Source organism: Penicillium soppii (genome assembly GCF_028829465.1).
Source record: "Penicillium soppii strain IBT 18220 chromosome Unknown utg000007l, whole genome shotgun sequence".
Taxonomy (NCBI): domain Eukaryota; kingdom Fungi; phylum Ascomycota; class Eurotiomycetes; order Eurotiales; family Aspergillaceae; genus Penicillium; species Penicillium soppii.
The window spans coordinates 3,196,935-3,218,928 of record NW_026643237.1 but is presented as its reverse complement, the minus strand read 5'-3'; the positions used below and the strand labels follow the sequence as shown (position 1 = coordinate 3,218,928).

General features: G+C 49.1%; 5 protein-coding genes across 5 annotated transcripts; 4 read left to right on the top strand and 1 right to left on the bottom strand.

Annotated features, from left to right (window-relative positions):
* Positions 1–2,043: 2,043 nt before the first annotated feature.
* N7529_010477 (uncharacterized protein) lies at positions 2,044–4,005 on the top strand (the record flags this gene model as incomplete). Its single annotated transcript, XM_057246004.1, has 3 exons — positions 2,044–2,091; positions 2,159–2,281; positions 2,377–4,005. Coding segments are annotated over 3 exons (1,800 nt in total), but the record flags the coding sequence as incomplete, so codon positions are not given.
* Positions 4,006–4,597: 592 nt separating this feature from the next.
* On the top strand, positions 4,598–6,649 carry N7529_010476 (aminotransferase-like domain-containing protein; the record flags this gene model as incomplete). Its single annotated transcript, XM_057246003.1, has 7 exons — positions 4,598–4,768; positions 4,874–4,910; positions 4,980–5,011; positions 5,068–5,110; positions 5,157–5,452; positions 5,503–6,327; positions 6,392–6,649. 7 exons carry the CDS (start codon positions 4,598–4,600, stop codon positions 6,647–6,649), a joined length of 1,662 nt encoding a protein of 553 aa, XP_057094266.1.
* Positions 6,650–7,097: 448 nt separating this feature from the next.
* On the bottom strand, positions 7,098–16,835 carry N7529_010475 (uncharacterized protein; the record flags this gene model as incomplete). The annotated part of the gene is made up of 3 exons (XM_057246002.1): positions 7,098–16,647; positions 16,697–16,732; positions 16,780–16,835. The coding sequence occupies 3 exons, from the start codon at positions 16,833–16,835 to the stop codon at positions 7,098–7,100; spliced, it is 9,642 nt and encodes a 3,213-aa protein (XP_057094265.1).
* Positions 16,836–17,169: 334 nt separating this feature from the next.
* Positions 17,170–19,341, top strand: N7529_010474 (OSTA/TMEM184 family protein; the record flags this gene model as incomplete). The annotated part of the gene is made up of 5 exons (XM_057246001.1): positions 17,170–17,270; positions 17,550–17,637; positions 17,700–18,722; positions 18,775–19,145; positions 19,212–19,341. 5 exons carry the CDS (start codon positions 17,170–17,172, stop codon positions 19,339–19,341), a joined length of 1,713 nt encoding a protein of 570 aa, XP_057094264.1.
* Positions 19,342–19,954: 613 nt separating this feature from the next.
* Positions 19,955–21,431, top strand: N7529_010473 (uncharacterized protein; the record flags this gene model as incomplete). The annotated part of the gene is made up of 2 exons (XM_057246000.1): positions 19,955–20,066; positions 20,122–21,431. 2 exons carry the CDS (start codon positions 19,955–19,957, stop codon positions 21,429–21,431), a joined length of 1,422 nt encoding a protein of 473 aa, XP_057094263.1.
* Between the last annotated feature and the right edge of the window lie 563 nt (positions 21,432–21,994).

Below are 21,994 nucleotides of genomic sequence, written 5' to 3'. Positions count from 1 at the left end.
GTCGTTCACTCAGCGCCGCCTTCTAGTTCGCATCTTCTCGGCAAGAGTTATATAAAATTTATGAAAATAAACACTGGAAAGCGACCAGATTGTAAAAATCTTACCAAAAACCCGTCTGGGAGATGGGAGGGACCAGATCCCTATATAGAGCTGGGAAGTATCCACGGACCCCGGACACTCCGAAGCGAAGTATCCATTACTGAAGCTGGCGGAGGTGGAGAACTCCCAGAAATCATCGCTGACTACCGTACCCGCCCGTAAATTATCGAGGAACTGTTAGGCGAAAGCAGGGGCACGGAGCCTCCTACTAGTCCTATTCGAAACCAAAGCCGTGCGCTAAGGCAAGGCAAAGGTACTAGGGAATGGGCCGGAATTTCCGGAATTAGATAACCACGAGGTCAAGCGAAATTTTGACCAATAATAATTACTGCGGCTTGTTGCGATCTAGTAAAATTGCTGGGTTAGGGGATCGGGTGGTTTGGGAGATTCGAGCCGAGATCGCGTGGTCCGCGTGGTTGATGTCGGCTAATCTACTCCTCAAGGTTCTAGATCTAGATCTTATCATCTTAAGCGTTGTTTCAAGAGAACGCCATGTGTTTGAAATCTATCCCATTATTTGGTCTATAAACTGCATTGCCACATGGTCGATGCACTTTGTTTTTGATACTAAAATATCGATACCGTTCAGAATATAGGCAAGAATATGGGTGATTCTGAATAAGATGAGAAGTTTGTCCCTAGGAGAGTCGTCCCTCTTGATTTCGACCTTCTAAGTTGGACGGGGCGGACACGCCCGCAGCCCACTCTTAGCAAATGTCCACTTTCAAGGATGCACGCTTCACACTCAACTTGGGAATCTGGCATGCGTGTCCACAAAATTCAGAAAGGCGAAATACTTCCATATTTTGAAACTTAGACCAACCTAAGGCCAAACTGCTAGAATATTTATCACAACATGACCCGATGCGCATAAAAACATGACTCCAGAGACTAGTATGTGAGAGCGTGGCGTTCATTTCTATGATACCACATTGATCATGTCATGTTTATCAGATCAATTTGATGCTCTCGCAAGCTATAGCTCCATGCTTCGAACTAAGCAGATTCGTTATGTTGGGATTTTATATTGATTAAGTATGCAATTATACAGAGGCACTGTAATTTGCCCATGCAGGTTGATCAGTGCTCAGCTGCGGGCGCAGTCTGTCGAGTTTTCAATCAACTACTCAAAAAGAGCCATTCAACTTTGTTTGAATAGATACAACCTGGAACAGGAGAGGGAGCAGCGATTTACGCGGATGAAAGGTCTTACAGGATCAGATGCCCTTGGCTGAGTTTCGAATGATGACGAGCTTGAAAAGCGGAAGGCTGTCCTCTATGCTATTAAGGCTGGCTTGATGACAGACCCCTCATTTCCCTTTTAATGATCATGAAGACTATGAAGTTCCCGATTTCTGTGTGTGAGTATTTTTCTCCCTCATTCCAAGAAACTGTGGAATATGTAAGTACCAACGGTCATTTTGGACAATCAAAAATTTTGACATTGAACTTTTCCTGCATAAATTCAGGCTGTTACACGTAGCAGATCAATTGAAGAATCATTTAGTTCGGAGACCAATTCCCGGTGGGTCTTGCTTGATATTGCCCCTCACCGGCCGCGCTCACTATGAATGTAAATAGCTATTGGACAACCCTCATGGCGAAATAAAAGACAGAGCAGTTCGGAAAGTGTTCGATAAATCATAGCCGAAAAGTGCCATTGAGCTCACGCAGTCACAGTTGTCTTCCAACCCCCACGTCTCCTCATCGGAGTTGTGGCCGAGATCCCAATTCCGAGCTTCCCCAGATTCTAGCGCTTTATCAGCAATGCTGCCCCTCCTTGGCTTGACTAATTTCTGATTTATTTTCTAGTTTCTCTTCAGCAATCTAGAGACACGGACTTGCAAACTTGTGCCACTCAACTACCATAGTTGTCACAGATCTCTCTATAGGGCGAATATGTAAGGCCTCTTTTCTACACCAACCTCATTCTTGCTCACATAGACCAGGGGTTATACAGCATCTTTTGCTTTCTTTGAAGCCCTTTGGGAGGTATGTTACCATTGATTCATTGTACTCTACAAAGATGAAGTTAAGCTGATGCTTTCAAACCTCCTAGGGCGGTGTCAGCCATGTCTTCGTCAATCTAGGATCCGACCACCCATCCATCCTCGAGGCCATGGTGAAAGGCCACAAAGAGAGAAAAGATCAGTTTCCAACAATCATCACCTGCCCCAATGAGGTTCGTCAACAATTGCATCATATGACCCACCTAGACTAGCGGCATCGCTTCGTTAGGGTCTGCGGCCCCACTCTTACGCTAAATGCTTGGGTTAGATGGTGGCCCTTTCCATGGCCGACGGCTACGCCCGATTGACCGGCAAGCCGCAAGCAGTGATCGTCCACGTCGATGTCGGCACACAAGGACTCGGTGCAGCAGTTCATAATGCCTCGTGCGGACGCGCCCCGGTGCTCATCTTTGCCGGTCTATCGCCGTACACAATTGAAGGCGAGATGAGAGGTTCGCGTACGGAGTACATCCATTGGATTCAAGATGTGCCTGATCAGAAGCAGATTGTCGCGCAATACTGCCGGTACTCTGGTGAGATCAAGTCCGGTAAGAATATCAAGCAGATGGTGAACCGGGCTTTGCAGTTCGCTACCAGTGACCCACAAGGACCGGTATACCTGGTCGGGGCACGAGAGGTTATGGAGGAAGATTTTGAGCCCTATCAGCTTAATCAAGCAGTTTGGGGGCCTGTGTCTCCAGCAGCTTTGCCCGCCTCGGGCGTTGAGCTTATTGCCAAGGAACTTGCAGCAGCGAAACACCCGCTGATTATTGCTGGATATTCGGGTAGAAAGGCTCAGGCTGTGACTGAACTGGTCGCTTTGGCAAACAACTTCAAGGGAGTTCGTGTGCTGGACACTGGCGGTAGTGATATGTGCTTCCCGGCTAACCACCCTGCGTGGCTGGGATTGAGATACCCTGGACACGATGCGGTAGGAACATCTGATCTAATTCTTGTGATCGATTGTGATGTCCCTTGGGTTCCCACTCAATTCAAGCCATCTGCTTCGGCCAAAGTTATTCACATCGATGTCGACCCCTTGAAGCAACAAATCCCAGTCTTCTACATCCACTCCATGGCTACTTTCCGCGCAGACTCTTCTACGGCTCTCAAGCAGATCAATGACTATGTCAACTCCCAAGGCTCTCTGCTGAAATTCATTGGTTCCAAGGAGAACATCGCCATGGGCCAAATCCGGGACGAAGATTACTTGAAGCGCCGACAAGAAATTACCGATCTAGCTGTTACACCCGAAGGAGGCGATGATGCTTCGTTGAATATCAATTACCTCATGGCCCAAGTCCGCCAGGGCGTTCCCGACGATACTATCTGGGCCATTGAGTCAGTGACAAATACCCATTTTGTGGCTGATCAAGTCTCAGCTACCCTGCCACAGTCATGGATTAACTGTGGAGGCGGTGGTCTTGGATGGTCAGGTGGCGGTGCCCTTGGCATCAAGCTTGCTAGTGATATGCAGCACGGAGGACTAGGCAAGGGCAAATTTATTTGCCAGGTTGTCGGCGATGGCACATTCTTGTTCTCAGTGCCTGGATCTGTCTACTGGATTTCCCGCCGATACGGAATCCCCATTTTGACCATTGTCTTAAACAATAAGGGATGGAATGCGCCTCGTCGAAGCATGCTCCTCGTTCACCCCGAGGGAGATGGTTCACGCGCGACGAACGAAGATCTCAATATTTCTTTTGCGCCTACACCCGATTATGCGGGTATTGCAAAGGCTGCTGCAGGCGGTGAGCTGTGGGCTGGGCGTGCATCAACTGTTGCTGAGCTGGCACAAAAACTTCCGGAGGCCATCAAGAGTGTCCTTGATGGAAAGGCGGCTGTGTTAGAAGCACAGCTTGATGGGACGTCGGGTAAGTTTGTGGAAAACTCTTGAGAAATTAGAGTAACCTAGATTAGCCAGACAGATATAATAGTTGATGACCTTATAGATCACCGTGAGTTCACCAAAGTACCTTGGGATTTACACCGCCTTCGTATGAACGGCACAGATAAGAGATACGCCTCACCACCTTTCACTGCCCCTCCACCCCGCGAGATGTCAAGTATACCTACGTAGGTTAGGCTTAAATATTTGTAATGAATACAGGTGTTTATAGTTTCTGTCTTCAAAATACTCCAATTGGATCATAAGGTACATTATTGAGTCCTTTCTGTTACAAATCCTAAGTGTATAGTGTAATACATGTATTCGGAGTTGAGTGAGTCATGTGGCTCGGAACTGATAAAGAGATAGACATTTGGTCCGCTTTCGCCGTGAAGCTTTCGCCGCTCCGATATTTCCTCCAATCCTCCAAGTTTTGGTTTGTTTCTATATTCTTTTAACGGTTTGGTCTTCTATCCTCACAGAATTGCAATTGCAAACAATACCAAACACCTCAAATTATACACGACCAACTCTTGTTCGTGCATAACATCGCACTAATTCCTCCGATCTCGCAATCACACCCGCTACCGCTCCGATCATAATGAGTCCTCCAGCAGCCCTTGATGTTAACCTAGTAGGGGTTACCGATACCTCGACTGTCCCTGTTCCCGATCCCCTGGCAGTCAATGGCGTATCTGCATGGAGGGCGAAGACGGCCAATATTCCCACTGGTATAGCCGCGGCCTCCAGCAGTGATATGTTTAAGAGCCCGGTATGATACTTGTGCATTGCCCATGGAATCCCAATAGTGCAATGTGTCAAACACAAATGGAAATGAGATATAGGAACTGATACGTGTTTGGCGGTATGCTTTTAGGCCTGCTATACCAAACCCAAGGCCAAGTCCTTCGATCGTAAGTTTACCTTGAAGTCGAATCTCTTTGCAAAATTTCTTATATTGAATCTAATTTGGCTGTCTTTAGATCGATTCTCTCTTGAAGCCAAGTCTCGCAAGGTTAGCGATCAATTGCGTAATGGGGTATCCATTGTTGCTAATCTCGCTCCACACAGCCGTCTACTTTGAAGGACGCCGCTCGCTTCCTCAAGAACCCAGGTAAGCATTCGTAGCCTTCCGTATCAAGCGCCAGCTAATTCTATAGGTCTCATCTCTCTCGGCGGTGGATTGCCATCTGCTGAGTACTTCCCCTTCGAGCATCTCGATATCAAGGTCCCCACTGCCCCAGGATTCTCTCCCGAGGAAACCAAGAAGTCTGGCACTGTCCTGCGCGCTGGAAAGCATGATATCCAAGAAGGAAAAAGCACCTACGGTACGTTCCAATATTCACTCTCTGAAATGGACACGACTGATGTTCTCCAAGACCTGGAGATTGCGCTCAATTACGGACAAGCTACCGGAGCTGCGCCACTGCTGCGTTTCGTTACTGAGCACACCGAGGTAGGCAACACGAAGCACAAAATTTTATTTGCACATCCTGAACAAAACAGATTATTCACAGCCCACCCTACTCCAACTGGCAATGCACTTTGACCGCAGGCAGCACGTATGCGTGGGATACTGCCCTCCGTCTGCTTTGCGAGCGTGGTGACTACATCATCACGGAGGAGTATACATTCGCCAGTGCAGTCGAGACCGCAACACCACTAGGCGTGAAGGCTGTCGGCATCGCAATGGACGAGCAAGGTCTCCTCCCCGAGGCAATGGACGAAGTCCTCAGCAACTGGGACGTCAAAGCCCGGGGTGCCCGCAAGCCATACGTCCTGTACACAATTCCCACCGGCCAGAACCCCACTGGCGCCACCCAGTCCGCAGAGCGCCGCCGCGCTGTGTACAAGATCGCTCAGAAGCACGATGTCATCATCGTCGAAGATGAGCCCTACTACTTCCTGCAGATGCAGCCGTACGTTGGAGAGGACGCCAAGCCCGTTCCTCCACCCGCCAACCATGAGGAATTCATCAAGTCTCTTGTCCCGTCATTCCTGAGCCTGGACGTTGACGGCCGTGTCGTCCGCCTGGAGTCCTTCTCCAAGGTTATCTCGCCTGGTTCACGAGTCGGCTGGATCGTCGCCTCAGAGCAGATCATCGAGCGCTTCATTCGGAACTTCGAGACCTCTTCGCAAAACCCAAGTGGTATTGCCCAGATCGCGCTATTCAAGCTCCTAGATGAGCATTGGGGTCATGCCGGGTACCTTGATTGGTTGATCAACCTACGCATGTCGTACACTGCTCGTCGTGACTCGCTCGTTCACGCCTGTGAAAAGCACCTGCCTCGCGAAATCGCTCACTGGGAGGCTCCTGCCGCAGGCATGTTCGTACGTCTTCCATCTCATCCATTCATTGCGTCCCCCTTTAGAATTTACTGACAATTTTGAACAGCATTGGATCGAAATCGACTGGCACAAGCACCCCGGCGTTGCCGAGGGCAAGACCCACAGCCAGATTGAAGAAGCTATCTTCCTGTCAGCCGTGGACTCGGGTGTTCTTCTCTCCCGCGGCAGCTGGTTCAAGCCCGACCGCGACACCGTCGAGAAGAAGATGTTCTTCCGTGCTACCTTCGCGGCTGCTTCCTCCGAAAAGATCGACGAGGCGATCTCGCGCTTCGCTGGATCCTTGCGCGCTCAATTTGGTGTGTAGATAAGGGCTATGGTATGTTTTGTCCCTTGGCATTGCTGGCTGGGTATCCTGGGCCTTGTCGATGATTTTGATAAATTTCCTTTTCTTGGGAAAGGAGGCATTGCTTTTTCTTAGGGATCCTGTGCATTTTTAGATCGTAGACTCAGTTATTTATGCAAAGGCTATTTTCGTTGGTCAAATCTTGTTTACACGTCGATTGAATATACAGATGTTCATTTTCACATTCAGTTTCGCATATATACAAGTTAGGGTCTTGTATCAAATGTGTACTCAGGATTCGGCCCAGGAATAGCATACATTATTGATAATGCAATATAACGTCAATATATACAATAAAACAATGGTATCAGGCAATAAAATATGATAATGATACATGGATGAAAACTCAAATGCAACAACAGGGTGCATAGTCAAGTAGGCCAACGACACGCCAGTGTCTGAAGAAAGCTCACGACCCCAAAATCTTCCCATAAGCATCCTCAACCTCCTTCGCAATCTCCAACAAAGTGACAATGATTATCTGGTGCGTCACATTGGGCAGTTTATCACGCTGCAACCCAATCCACTCCAACGGCGGCGTAGCCTCACCCATATCCCGCAGCTGTGGCGTATCGATAACCGGCGGCTCCAGCGCAGTATACGTATACTTCGACTGGGGCACGTTAACAACAGCCGTGATCTTCTCCTGCTGCTCAGAGCTCGCACCGCCGCCTTCACCGCTACCCGGACCACCGGTAATGCGCACTGCAGATGGCGGCAAGGGCTTTCCAAGGCGCGAGGCAAGGGCCCGCGAGTGGGTCTCCCACATATCGCGGATGAAGCTGATGCGAGAGTAGTTCCAGCCCACGTCAACTTTGCCCTCGAATGTGCTGCGGAAGATGTAGTCGATTTGGCGGGTTCCTGGGGCTTGCCAGGTTTCCATTCCTGCGACCAGGCGGGGGACTTTGAGGATTGTTCCGCCGCGGGACGCGGCTGCTCGTTCGGCGATTTCGTCGACGGATAGCTCGTCGAGTTGGGCGGAGGTGGGCCGGTTGATGCCCGATAGAGCGACGCGCAGCTGGCCAAGTGTTAGGCCCAGGGCACTGTGGATCTTTTTGGCTTCGAGAGATACGGCGAAGCGTGCTTGTGCGTCGTAGGCTTCTACCTTGAAGATCTGGTTGTCGAAAAATGAGCTTGGGAAGGCGCCGAGGTTGACATGGCGGATGTTCACAACCACTCCGGTGTGTAGAGAGATGGGTGCTTTCTCGGGTTGATCATCGTCTGCTTTTGATAGGTGCTTGGGGCCGACATCGGGGCGCTCGGATAAGACGGATGATTTTCGACGTAGGTATCGTTCTACCTCGTGCAGTGATGACCTGTAGGCTGCTTGGACATCTTGAACCAAGCGCTGCCACGCCTGGAAGAGAGCCAGTGCTTGGGATGCTGTCAGGGATGTACAGAAGATTTGGAGCTTGTCCCCTTCCAGAATACTGAAAAGGCGCTGGCTTTGTTCACCGGACGTGTCTCGGACGTTGTACATCAAGAAGTTGAACAGGGTCACTCGGGCGACCAAGAAAGGCTGGTAGTCGAAAGAGACCTTGGCTTGGAAATGATTGAAAGCAATTGAGGCTTGAATCAATGGCGTATGGCCGCGCTCACGGGAATTCTCGGGCCATTCAATGGATGTATGAACCTTGAGCAGGCCGAGTTCAACAATTCCACTCATGCGACCCTTACTCTCGATTGCAACTGAACCGAAATTTATGCACATATTCTGCTCACTGACGGATGTTTTGCTGGTTGCAACCCAGAGATCAATGATTGAAAATTGTGCCTTGCCTAGAGTGGAGCCAAGATCAAGTTGGATCTCGAGTTTTTCGATCGCAATGGTAGTGTTCCATGGGAATGCGGACGCCGAAGCAACTTGCTGGTATCGTTGTACAATGTATGTTGGCGTCTCAGATTCTCCGGGCTGGACGGTCTCACTGGGACTGGTTTCATTGTCTGATGGCAGCCAGATCTCCTTGAAGAGCAACGAATCCTGGATCTGCTTTGCATTGACTGCCACATTCATTGGGCTCACCCGTAAGATCGCAGCCATTCCGTTCTTTCGGCCAAGATGCTTGCTGTTCATCAATGAAAGAACCATGGATTTGACTTCGAAGCTTGCTGTTGATTCGTTGGAATACACATGCTTGATGGAGGCTTCCAATTTATTGAAAGCCAAGGAGAGAGCAAGGAAGCGACCCTGCTCTTCCGACAGAACTGTATTGACAGTCACATAGACACTCTCGAACCTTGCGGTAGCTGCTACTCTTGCGATTGGTTGACAGCTCAAGCTGAACTCTTGTTTGTAGAACAGCAGCCCCAGGTTCACCTTGCACCGGCCTAGAATGCTGGTAGGATCATCGGCACTAAATGGCTTCTCTTGCATCAACTTCGGTGGCTGTAAACGCGCTGTCGTTGATGGTCTGCGTTGCTGGCTCTGTTGATTGCCCATGATCTCTTTAACCGTGGCAGTCATTTGCTTGACAAGAGGGACAAGAGTTGGGTATAATGTATTAGTGGAGGGGTCAACCTTCAACTCTGCATTGAGGGCGGGATCATCGGTCCCATTGTCCTCGAATTGAACCTTTAGCGCCACTCCAGGTGCCTGGAGGGTTGCCGTAGTTGCTGCATCTCCTTGCAAGTATTGTCCATATTTCGCATCAGGGAGCTTGCTGCCCTTCCAGGAGGCCGCCAACAATGTTTGGTGGTCATGACCAAGTTTTCCTTGAAGTGTCACTGTAGCACCCGCAAAGTCAACATCAATCAGCAGAGACCGTAATCTCCGATTGCCGAAAAGTTTGCGATCTTTGTTGGTATTGGCGTTGTCGGCTGATGATGCTCTGGTTGCCCAAACAGCCTGTCCGTCCCGGAGCGCTTCGCTTGCAGTAGCAATCGAGTCTCGTAACATACTAGCCGGGATGATGAACTCCGAGGTAGCTCGTATATCAAGTGATTTACCAGCTGCTTGGAAGGCAAGCCATACTTCTTTCCCTTTGGATGCGTACGCCACGTTAAAAACGAGCTCGGGCATGAGCGCCGAGTTGAGCGACCGCTTTCCCCTGTCCGTCCCGAATGGAACCATTTGAAGTTGCATGTTCTCGATCCGAAGTTTAGCTGCGTTCTTTTTCTTGTTGGACAGTTCAACATGTTGTATTGAAAAGACCAAATCCTCCGACTGTCGACCAGAGATGTTGTGTGTCGTAGCCATATTCCAAGCGACCTGAATGGCCTTGAACTGCAAGGAATACAGGGCATCGAGGAATGCGTCCGGGGTCGAATCATCGTTGACATGGATTTCAGGAGCATCGGCCGCGCCATCTTTTGTATCCATATGGCCACGATGCCTTAACTTCCTGAGACGTTTGACTTCATGAGAGAGATCTAGGGTCTTGATGCGCTCTTGTGTATAAACGGCAATGTCAACCACCAGGGCTGCTGTTTCGGCAAAGAGTTCGATATCGAACTTCTCGCTGGTAAAGTGGTACGCCCTGGCAACCTCCCCATCTTCGCGAATCACAGAGGTTCCCTGGAGTTTCAAACTGGCGGAGAAGCTGCCGTATGAACGACCCTTGGTTTTCTCTTGCCTTCTGAGTTCGAAGCTGATTTGGGAGGCATCGATGTTGAACTCCGGATACTCCATGGAGTAGCCCCGATCTAGCCCGTTTTGAAGTCGCATGCGCATCATCCCAAGACTCAAAATCATCTCCGCAGAGTAATCCTTACTATTGAGACCAGGCGCAACAGCATGAATCTCAAATCCAGCCATCGTGAGACGAGATTTGTAAAGGATCTCTTGACCATCAGACGCCGGCTTTGGTTTCGGTTGCGCTTTCTGCAATGCCAGCACATTTTCCAAATGTGCTTTGAGGACGTCCACGGTTTGTTTGAGATCGGTGACCAGATGAGAGACATCAGGTCCTGTCAGAACAGCCAGAAGGCTGCGCACTGAACTGGCTTCTAGGCGGATGAGTTCAATCGTAACATCGACCTCTACTTCCTTGCGGTCTGACAAGAGGTTTGCGAGGATTCGACCGTTCACAGGGGGTATTTCTAACATCGACAGGACATGGAAACGCTCGTTCTCGCCAGAGACGAACATGTGCGAATTCTTCTTTACGTCGAAGTCAACCTCGATCTTTGATCCATCTGCAGGCAGGACGGACATGCGAGCCACCTCGCCCGACACAAGATAAGTCAATGATGGCAGAAGGCTGAAGTTTAGCCGGTAGTCTTCTAAAAACATTGCCACGTGGAAGGTGGTTTTGGTTGGCTTATTCGAGACTGAAGCTTGTTCGGGCTGCGACCTCGGAATTTTGACAGATTTCACAAGCTGACGGATATACCGAACCTCGTCCGCGATAAGCCGGTCTGCCGTGTGTGCCAAGCTGAGAGGATCCTCCTTCATATCATACCGAAGCTTCCTGCAAGAGCTAGCGAATTTCCAAGCATGTCTATACTCGCTAGCATCCTCTTCCGATGCAAGCGAAATGTACATATATGGGTCTGCTATCCTGGATAGCATGAGAGTCGTAGATTGACTTTGGAGCTCGGATGAGCATCCTTCTGCACTGAACAGTAAAGCGAGATCTTCGTGATTCCTTTTTGTAGAACCAAGAGATTTGTGAACAACCGAACCTCGGAGGGCTTTGGCTATCAAAGCAAGTTTGACGTTGATGCCATCGAGGGTTACGGATCCGAAGTCAGTCCCAACCATGAGTTGCAGCTCAGTAGATGTCTTCTCCTGGACCTTTTCACTCGGAACATGGCCTGGGGAGGATTTAAGTTTGATGTTAGACATGACCTTGACCACTCCCTCAACAAGGTCCAAAATCTCCCAGCGTAGCCTAAGGGCTGCAGAGCCACAATAAGACTGCAGTGTGATAAGTTTCTTCCCACGTTGTTCATCTCCATCGGGTCCAGGCAAGTCCGGAACAAAAGATGCAGCGGTTGACAGGTTCTCTATGATCAGATCGCTTTCTCTTGGGCCGGGATCTAAGGAGAATCGGAGTTTTTGTATAGTGGACGATACAAACACCGAAGGCTGCGGAGTCTCCCGTTCAAGCTCAGTAGGCGGCCATACATGGCGCATGACATAGCTTTTACCAACATGTGCTAGGTCCCAAGCTCGCCAACTGTCAAATCCAGACACAACTGTCTTCTTGGAATCCGCCGGTAGAGGGGGATTTCCACTCAAGCATTTTTGCTCTAGGTCACGCTTGCGATGAACAGGCAAGGTTTCATAGATACCACGTATGCGAGATATGATCTTCCATGAGTCATGCTGTCGTAAATGAGTGGAAGCGACTCTGAGAACGTAAGAGATGCGAGCAAGGAAAATAGGATCCGGTACATCAGCGGACGATTGTGTGAGCGAATACAGGAGGTACTGCAAACGTTTTTCGCTAGATGTTGAAAGTTGTTGGAAAGATGATGCGACCGAGTCAAACATTGTTGTGGCTCGCCGGACGAGGAATGCGAGACGCTCTACAGATTTTGCCGATGTCATGGTATTGAATGTCCTCACCTGAAGATTAGAGCGGACATTGGGCGAGGTCACCAGCCAGAAATTCACGTCCTCGAGATGAGAATTGAAGACGGCTTTTTCATGGAAAGCATCCACTCGACTCCCCTCGACTGACATTGAAACACGATCTGCTGCTGCATGAACCGTCACATCTTGCTTAACACCTTGAAGCAGGTCATCCTTTTGACGCCGAACCTTCCTTCGGAATTCAGTTCGCAGATGGCGAACCTCGATGCTGTACTCGTCTCGGAATTCGATTTTTTGGTCGTTTGGAGCTTCAGACAGATCGACCAGTCGCAACTGAATGGAGGGGACACGAAGAGCAACAGCTGTCGAGACTTTAGGTTTGCTCATAGCCTTATCATAGCCAACAATGTTTGATATTACATCTTTTTGAAGCGAGTCAATGATCCGCACAGGATGCTTAGGCTCCAATCCATCCAACAAGGCAGCAACACTTAGAAGAAATCTTGGGGTGCAAAAACCTCGGACACCAAGCGGAAGGTCAACCGCCAAGTTGGTGTATGTCGCTTGATCGTCGTCGAATGTAAGAAACACGGATTTGTGATTAATTTGAGGGCCATCAGTGATTGAGGAACTATCATCTTCATTTGAGAATGGCACTGGAAGCTCGGACGTGTCTAGGTCGAGCTTGTGATATGAGAATTGCGGCATTATCCATGGGTTCGCAATTCTCACGGCAGTGGTCGAGATCTCTTCTGCTCGAGACCCACTATACGGTCCATCTCTCGTTCGATCACCCTGTGAAACAAACAAGCTGAATCCTCGATTTGGTAGACCCGGTCGCGGTTGGGAAACAGGATCAGAAACTGCTCTAGGGCTATTGCCGGTGTTTCTACGTACACTTTTGAGGCTCGATGTTTCAGATTCAACAAGGAAGCTCCTCGCACTTCCATTGGAATGGGATCCGGAGGCTCCTCGGTCTGACTGTGTATGGCTTGAGCCAATACTACCATGGATAGGCTCTGGCATTGAGGGTATCGCCAAAGTTGGAGGAAAAGCATCGCCCTCCGGCGGGTTGGTGGAGGCTGGACCGGTTTCTTCCCAATCGAAAAGCAGCCATTGCGCCCTTTGGGTCCGCCGATCATGGACCTTGATATGTTCTTGCTGAAGTTGTCTACTTTCCGCAATGTCGGATTTGCGCAAAGCCATTTTCAATCCGATAGTAAGCTGGAAAAGTCCAATCGGGGACATCGTTGCTCGGGTTGACGGATGGCCATGAGTAACTGATTTACGATCAACGGCAGCGACCGAGATATCCGGAACGCTGAGGCTCATGCGCTTCGAAAACTTGGTGTTCGCCCAATCGTTGAAATTCACATTCAATGGCTGAGTGCTCATTATCACGGCTACTTGCTCCAAAAGCACAGTGATGTGGATCGAGTCAATCTTAGCCCTCAAAAAAGTCACATCATGCAGGATCTCCGGGAACAATGTAGGCAATGCATTTTCTTCGTTGTCGAAGGAAAAGTCAAAACTCTTGACAGACGAAGTCAAGCAAGACAGAAATTCAGTGGAACATTCTCCAACAATTTGGCCCACATCGAAATCCCAATTGCAGATGTAGGTTGGTTCAAGAGGTGGCAGCCCAAACAAACGGTGGCCATGAACTGAAACACCATCGATGAACAATTGTGTACCAGAAATTGTGGAGGGGCCATCAAGCTGGGTAGACTCCAGGTCAAGTTTGAGTGGAGTGATGGAGAACTGCAAGTCCATGTAGTAGTTGGTGAATCGCAGATCCACCTCAAGCGAAGCGGCGCTTAGTCCCATACATTTTGAATGATCATAAATGTTCACGGGAAGCAGAGCACGGGGGCTATCGACCGTGACACGAACAAGGACATCCATGTCATTTGATTTTCGGTTCGGATTGATACCCGTGGGATTTGATAGTGGTTCGTCGGCATAGACTAGTTCTTGGTATTCCTCCAGAGTCTTGAAGTGCATTTCTTCACCGAAGTAATTTTCTCTGATGGTCATAAAACTCTTGATCAAGAATCCAAAAAGGTAGAGCCTGGGTGACACGCCATCAATGTTAAGTACCAACGTGTCCGTCAACTCAGGTGAGGTTGACTGGAAGTAATTGTAAGATCCATCAATGAACAAACTCTGCAGAGTAGCCATGGACTTTTGCGGTAGGAATTCATGCACAGTATCCCATAAAGGAGTTGCGTAATCCACGCCACCGTCTTCGAGGCCTACTCTAAACTCAACAGCATTTTGCTCAGGCAGGTATTTGTTCAAGGGTATCATGACATTTGATGTCAAACGCTTGCCCTTGATAACGATGAATCTGTTGTCCTCTAGATCGGAAGGATTGCTGATGATGTTTCTGTCGTTGACATTGATGTAAAGTTCGAAGTCGGAGAAGTTGAGATCAAGGTTGTAGATGAAAGGCACAAACGTGTAATAGTCCGAAGGCGGCCCCGATGCCCAGTCGGTCACCAAATCAGTGAGAAGGAATATGTGATCTCGCAGTAGAAACAGCTGTAATCCCTGACTTTCGGCAGTAAATCTCCAGGAGCGGAGGCTGTTCCAGGACAGAGGATTGGACAAGTCACAGGTGATCTGCTGCCTAGGACATTGCCACAACAAGCCGTGATTTATGCTGGAAGACAGTCTTGATTCTCGCAGGTCAAGGGAGAGCTCATTACGAAATCCTGCACTTGAGGCCACCATATCCATGGTGTAATTGATAGTCGAGTCTGAAGCAACGCAAAGAGAAAGCCACCCAAACGGACGGATTTCAGGACCGAGATGGCCCTTTTCTGCATCCTTGACTCGCGACTTCTTTTTGTCGGCTGGCTTCTTGACCCTTGATGCACCCCCAACAGCATCAGCGCGGCCTTTCCATTGCCAATCCTTGGAAGACTCTCTTGTTGGAATGCGCAGTGTCAGTTCGTCACTTATTTCTACTCGCAACCTGAACGCTGTACTCTGTCGCAGGACACCAGGAGCCAACTGCTCAGCCGGCTCGGCGCTGCGATAGAAATTTGGAAAGAAAACGTTCTGTAGACCAACCCGCTCTCTATCAGCCCATGGCCCATAGTTTATCGTACCCCCGTTAATCTTGATGTCGATCCCCCATTCCGGGGGAGAAGAACAGTTGATATCACCTTTTATTGGACGGGTCGTGTGGGATTGGTCATTTGATATTGGCTGAACGATCACTCGCCCAGGAATGTCCCAATAATACGTTATGCTCAAGCTAGGGCTATCCACGATGGTAGAAAACCGAGCATATTCGACCGAGTTCCACTTTTCATGGTCATCCTCACCACCTTCTTCTAGGTATCGAGAGAGACCTGTCCAGCGGACCTCAGGGAACTCTGCCTGGCTTCTTGGCATGCTGTTGGAATGTCTGCTGTTAGCATGGAATGACTCAACAGAGGTCTGGAAATAAGGCACCAGGTCACGAATGCTGTGCCACACTTTCCGCCTTTGAGATTGATAGTTGAAGAAAGTTGACCGCTTTTTCTTCGGTCCTTGATCTTTCTTTTGTACAGAACTTAGAGACTTGGCAGTTGCAGGCTGGCCCTGCTTAAAATCAGGGTTAGGTCTCATCTGAATGACAGGATTATTCAGGTGGAATGAGAATATCTGTCGGTATAGATCAAGAGGTCCCGAGTTGGAAGCATCCATGGTACCAGTTCCTGTGTCGAATGTCGTTGTCAAAACAGATCGGGTATGTTCGTTTCCCATAACGATGGCTCCTTTCTTGCAATCCAGCCTCACTGGGAGGAGTTGAAGCATGTTTGAAATGGGGTCTGATAGTTCTGATTCGCGAATAGCAGATGCCCGACCCCTATCGCTCATGCTAGATTCTGACATAGTTCTCGAGGTTGACTGATGACGTGGCAGAGCCTGGGGAGCAAACTTGTTGGTAAAATCTTGATCTTCTGCTCTCGCGCGCGACCCTGGAGGCTTCGAGTGATCCTCGTTCACGTCGATAATGTTTGGAGAGTATCCGAACCCAGCAAGAATACTGTCGTATGCCGGAGTCCGGTTATAAATGAACCATTCAAGGCCATATGTTTGGATTGTGACCCGACACGGCAGATCAGTTGTCTTTCCCATGCCGGCCTGCTCCCCGAGATTGTCATCTCCCTCGTGCGGGGGACGCCCATGTCGTTTTTTCGTGGCATCACCGGTGAATTCGGTCTTTCGTCTTAGTCCAGTCAAGTCGTTTCGCTCTACCGTACGCGTCCAATACCGCCATGTTATAAATCCTCCATGAATGAATATTGTCTCGTTCACGCCGTGATACCGAATGCCCTTGAAGAAGATTCTCCCACCAAGTAAGGAAATTTGAAGAGCGTTGATGTCAACATATGCGCGGTAGTAATGCCAGGTGTATGCTCGAATTGCGTAGGAGAGGAGGGTCGCGAAGAGCCGGTTGAAGTAGAGCAGGAAGAAGAGCGCACTGTGTGAATAATAAGCGCAATCCACCTATTTAGACAGCAAGGACTTACAGAATGCAAGAGACAATGAGTTCCAAGAGGAAGAACCTGTATGCATCAGTATACCAGTTTAAATTCCAGTGGTAATCTCTTACCAATTGAAGCTTGGATCTGGCGTCAAGAAAGTCGACGTCAAGCTTGTGCTAGCCATCTCCGATCGTCATGGACAACGTCAGCGCGCGAAACGCGAAGGACGAGCCAAATTCGACCTCTCAATCATCGACAGCAAGCTAGCTGGTTTAATAATTTGAGAAATTGCAAGTTGAAGAAAGTCCGTGGACAAGACCGGGCGGTGTCACGAGAAGATCGTCATCGGACAACAACGCCTCCTCATTCCGCAGCTTTGCTCCACAAGCTCGATCTTCCATAAGCATCTCGCTCTTAAGCATGTTTTGCCCCTCTTTTGACTCCGCGGCATGAATGGAAATATCTCTGCAGACAGAAACCGGTCTTTGAACCGTCATTGTCCTTGATTTCCAGCAATCATGACCACTACAGCAGGCGGAGGAACAGGCTCCAGCCTGGCACGCGCGATTACTATTGTTGCAGGCGTATCGGCTTTGGTCGCCTCTCTCCTGTCCCTTGTGTGAGTACTTCTTATTGCTGTTCATACTTCGCTACGGTACGGACGCGATCATTGAAACTCCCAGTCTGACATGTTATCTCAACCCGCAGGTCCATATGGTTTCAAACGTACGAGCTTCTACCGTCTGATCTTTCGAGTCATCGCTCACGAGTCATATAGCAAAAATTACCGAAAGCCAATCCTCCAGCGCTATGTGGTGCGCATATTGTTGATGTAGGTACTGGTTCGAGTATCTGGACTCAGGGGGCAGGGGCGAAGAGCCGTGCTAATATACTCTAGGGTTCCGATATACGCGGTATCATCATGGACAAGCATCATATCGCTCACAGCAGCTCAGTTCCTGGACCCTATCCGCGATATCTATGAGGTATAAAATTTACTCAGTGCTCAATGGTTGGTGGAGCTCATATTGACAAGAGCTTTTGACAGGCATTCACTATCTACACCTTCTTCCAACTCCTCATTAACTTCCTCGGGGGCGAGCGAGCTGTGATTATCATGGCGCATGGCCGCCCCCCAATCTCGCACGCCTGGCCTCTCAATCACTTCCTCTCAAAGATTGACGTCTCCGACCCCCATACCTTCCTCGCTGTCAAGCGTGGTATATTGCAATATGCATGGTTGAAGCCGGTTCTAGCTCTCGCTTCTATTATAATGAAGGCTACAAACACATATCAAGAGGGCTATATTGGGCTGGGTTCGGGATACCTCTGGACAGGTATCGTGTACAACCTGAGTGTCACAATCAGTCTCTACTCCCTAGCCATGTTTTGGGTGTGTCTGCATGACGACCTTGTGCCATTCCGACCAGTTCCCAAATTCCTCTGTATTAAACTCATCATTTTCGCCTCTTATTGGCAAGGCTTTTTCTTGTCAATTTTGCAGTGGCTTGGGGCTCTCAGCAGCGTTGCGGAGTATACACCCGACAACCTTGCGGCCGCCATTCAAGACAGCCTCATTTGTTTCGAGATGCCATTTTTCGCAATGGCTCATTGGTATGCATTCTCGTGGCACGATTATGCAGATCCTACCATCTCAGCTGCGCGCATGCCTGTGAAATACGCACTTCGAGACGCCTTTGGTATTCGGGATCTGGTGGAGGACACTATGATGACCCTGCGCGGCGAGAACTATGAGTACCGGCTCTTCGACTCGGGCGATAATATCGTCCCGCACGAGGAGTCGGGGTCGAGAGTCAAGCGAGTAATGGATGGTATGCGATATGAGCGAGGTGGTAAAGCGAAATACTGGATTCCGAAGCCAGGCGAAGCCAATAGTCGCACACCGTTGTTAGCCGGAGAGCCCAGTGAACGCGGCGGTAGAACTGAACGGCCCAGCCAAAGCTCGAGAGAGAGGTTCCGATCTTACAGCGAAATAGATGAAATTACAATGGACGATGAGGATGAACGACTTTTCCTCAATGCCCGCGCGTTGGAATTCGGTGACTGGAATGTAAGTTAATTCTGGCGAATATCGGATTGATCGAGATGCTGACTGCAGATAGTACCCGGTGATTACCGCCAACGAGGTGCCAAGTGACCAACGGCTACCGCCCACGAGGCGACGTCAAGATTCAAACCGAGGGGCAGATATCAAAAAGGCCCGCAGGCACAGGAAAAGTCGGGCGTCGGAAGGTGAAACCACGCAAAGCCCTAAGCCAAGCTCTGATAAAAAGCCGGCTGGTAAGCCTGGCCCAAGCTCAGCAGCACGCGGTCCCTTGCAGCGAAACTCTAGTTCCGCAAGCTCCGGTGGTACCCGACAGAGCCAGCTGGTGGACCTTGTTGTGGAGGATACAGAGGCTGAAGAAGAAGAGCGGGCTCAAATACAAAGAGAGTATGGGTCTGCTCATGCAGAGCCCGAACCTCACATATTTGAGTAAGTTGACAAATCATTGGAGCAGAGAGCTTAGACCAAAGTCACTAACCTTGTCCCAATTTGCAGAAGACCTTCAGGAGAGCCAATCGAAGAAGAGCCCGAGTCCGACTCTGCGACACATCCAGAGTCTAATAATCCTGATCGGTCTAAATGGGCCTATGGTGATTTAGAGCAGGACAATGTATGGGGCAATTAGGATTAGCGTAAACCTTCACAAAATCCTGGACACAGATGCTATATGTTCCTATTTTCAGCATACAATATGGTAACATTTCAATGCTGCACAACGTCACAGAATTAGAGTCAAACAATATGAAACCAACTAGCAATCAAACTACGGAGTATTACTATTTCTATAATGTACAATGTACGCTTCATACGGAGTAGATGTAATAGATATTCTCTCGTTAATTTCTGTAAGCGCCCAACCATTTCATCACATTCAAAGCCCAACCTTCAAGTGATAAGCAAAGTTGTGACGACTCCACCGGGCGCTAACGAATAGCAATGTTCCAATCAACTCCGCTGTTGGCGATCCCAGTGCTAAATGTGTTGGCATCAGGATGTACTGCTCTCCTAGGCATAGCTCCCGGGAAATGGTGGCGCTTTGATGGTGTGTACCTGGATCAACTCGGTGAAATGCCCAAGTGCTCGCATTTAGTCTGACAAGCTTATAGGAGGATTAGAGGTGGGGTGGGAATGTTACTTTGTTTATCCTTTTTTCTCTCTCTTTTGTTCCGTCATCTTCTGCTTTCTTTTATTCTATCGCCTAGAAGGTGATGGATTGACGTCTCAACGCGCTGGCCGCCATGACGTTGGCTTTGGAGAAAGCAGGGTCGTTATTCACTGGTTGGGTACGATCATGCTTTACATGTTTGACCCCCGAAGATAGCTGTGGGTTTAATCGAGTTCAAGATCAAGGTATGTGCACTGTACGACTATGTCAACTCGCGATGCATATTAAACCATACTGCAGGCATTGAGCGGGATATGACAGTATGTCATACTCAACCACATCTTGTTTCGCCCATGAAACTGGTGGTATACGATGATCTCCCTATGTCGAGTGTTCATCAACGTCAAAACTCGCTGTCCTCATGGATTAACGAGAGCCGACAATTGGCCTCGCGAGCTTCTACTCGGGCGAGCATGTCTATGAAAAGATCATCAATCACACCTTTGAAGATCAGTGCTCCTTCGGACTTTCGCAGAGTACAGTCGTTTCAATCTCCAGGCTTTCATGGGTTCACACCCTTACAACCTCCTGCGTCGACAGAGTATCAACCTCTAGATCTTCGCATACATCGATCAGGCAATCGATTATCGGACCTACCTTCCTTCGATAGCTTCCATTTAGACGAGAGCCCCCAGCGCAAGACGCTACCGGCCCCACCACGACCCTTAATCGCGTCTGCCGCCGTTCGACATCACCGTTACCAGGCGACATCTGTGGTATCCCGCAAACCAATCGGGTCCCCGAGAAGCCGCTCATTCGGAAACCTGGAGCCTTTAATTATCAAAGAACCAGTCCGTATCAGCAACAACTTGGTTCCGCATTTCTCGAAACTCACCCCGGTGGAGATGCCCCTACAGGAAGCCCTAGCCACCTCTCCGGTGCATGGCAGATCGAAATCAGAAGGCAGCAGACTGACTTTGAGCACGCGCTGGCCGAGCCAGGTAGACGACAGTCAAACTCGGGGAAGAGTACCTCAGTCGCCATCTGCATCAAAGAGCTTGTATACTGACTCGCCAAATACACCGTCACTTTCGAAGTACTCACCGACATCCCAAGATCCTCTTTCATCCACCAGCTCAACTTTGCCATCCCACATCACCTCTCTCCAGCGGCCCCTAATTCCTCTCTCGCTCTTGGAGAACAACAGCACCAACACTCCGAACCCCTCTCTTTCCAGCCGTGTGACCCAATGGATGTTTCCAACATCAGCCAAACCCTCCCCCACCCCAAGGCAGACCGCCCTACCACGCGAGGACAGCTTCAACTGGGAGCGAACTCGCACGCTGAGCGGCACAACCGTGGCATCAGTCACGCCCCCCTTCCCCAACGCCAGGGACCGCAACAACAGCTCTATCTCCAGTGTGTTTTCCAGTGCAATCACCCCTCGCACATCATTCTCCGTCCAGTCCTCTCTGGCAGCAGAAAAGGATCTCGACGCTGGTGCCTGTCACCCGACTATTTTTGAGGAAAAGCGGCAGGACCATATTTTTCGTGGGTACGATGATGAGCGTACGCGATACCTTGAATCGAGTATTGGGGTAGCGTTCTGAATACGTTGGAATTTGGCGGTACTTCTTTCGACCCTGTTCGTTGATTTTGAGCGTTTATGTATCCTCGATCTCTCACTTAATCCCTTTCCCCAAGAACTGTGTTTTTGCTTTTTTTTAGTCATGTCCACTGCTTGTTGGAATACCCCCATTTCGGTTTCTGTTGGTTGTTTGCTAGATTCGGTGGATAATCTGTGATTATGTTGTGGAAGTAATGAATACAACCTCAAGGCTACCTAGCTATGGCTAATATCTTTCAATTATCACTGTAGCAAGCTAGTCACGACGCATTGGAAGTACAAACAATCGTCTTCAAATATATATTTAGCCTTTGTGAAATATAGTGTGGTAGATGCAATGTCACAGTCAATTGACAGATATAACCAAAAAGAACCCAATTGGTAAACCAAAAAAAATCAAATTGTACATAAAGTCCGAAGCTAGCTATCTCTGCAGGGTATCTTGAAAAGGGCAATATACTAGCTATCAGAAATAAAAATATGACATAGCAGAAAAGAAGACAGCAAAGAATATGTACAACGACAATGAAGCACCAGGCTCATTGG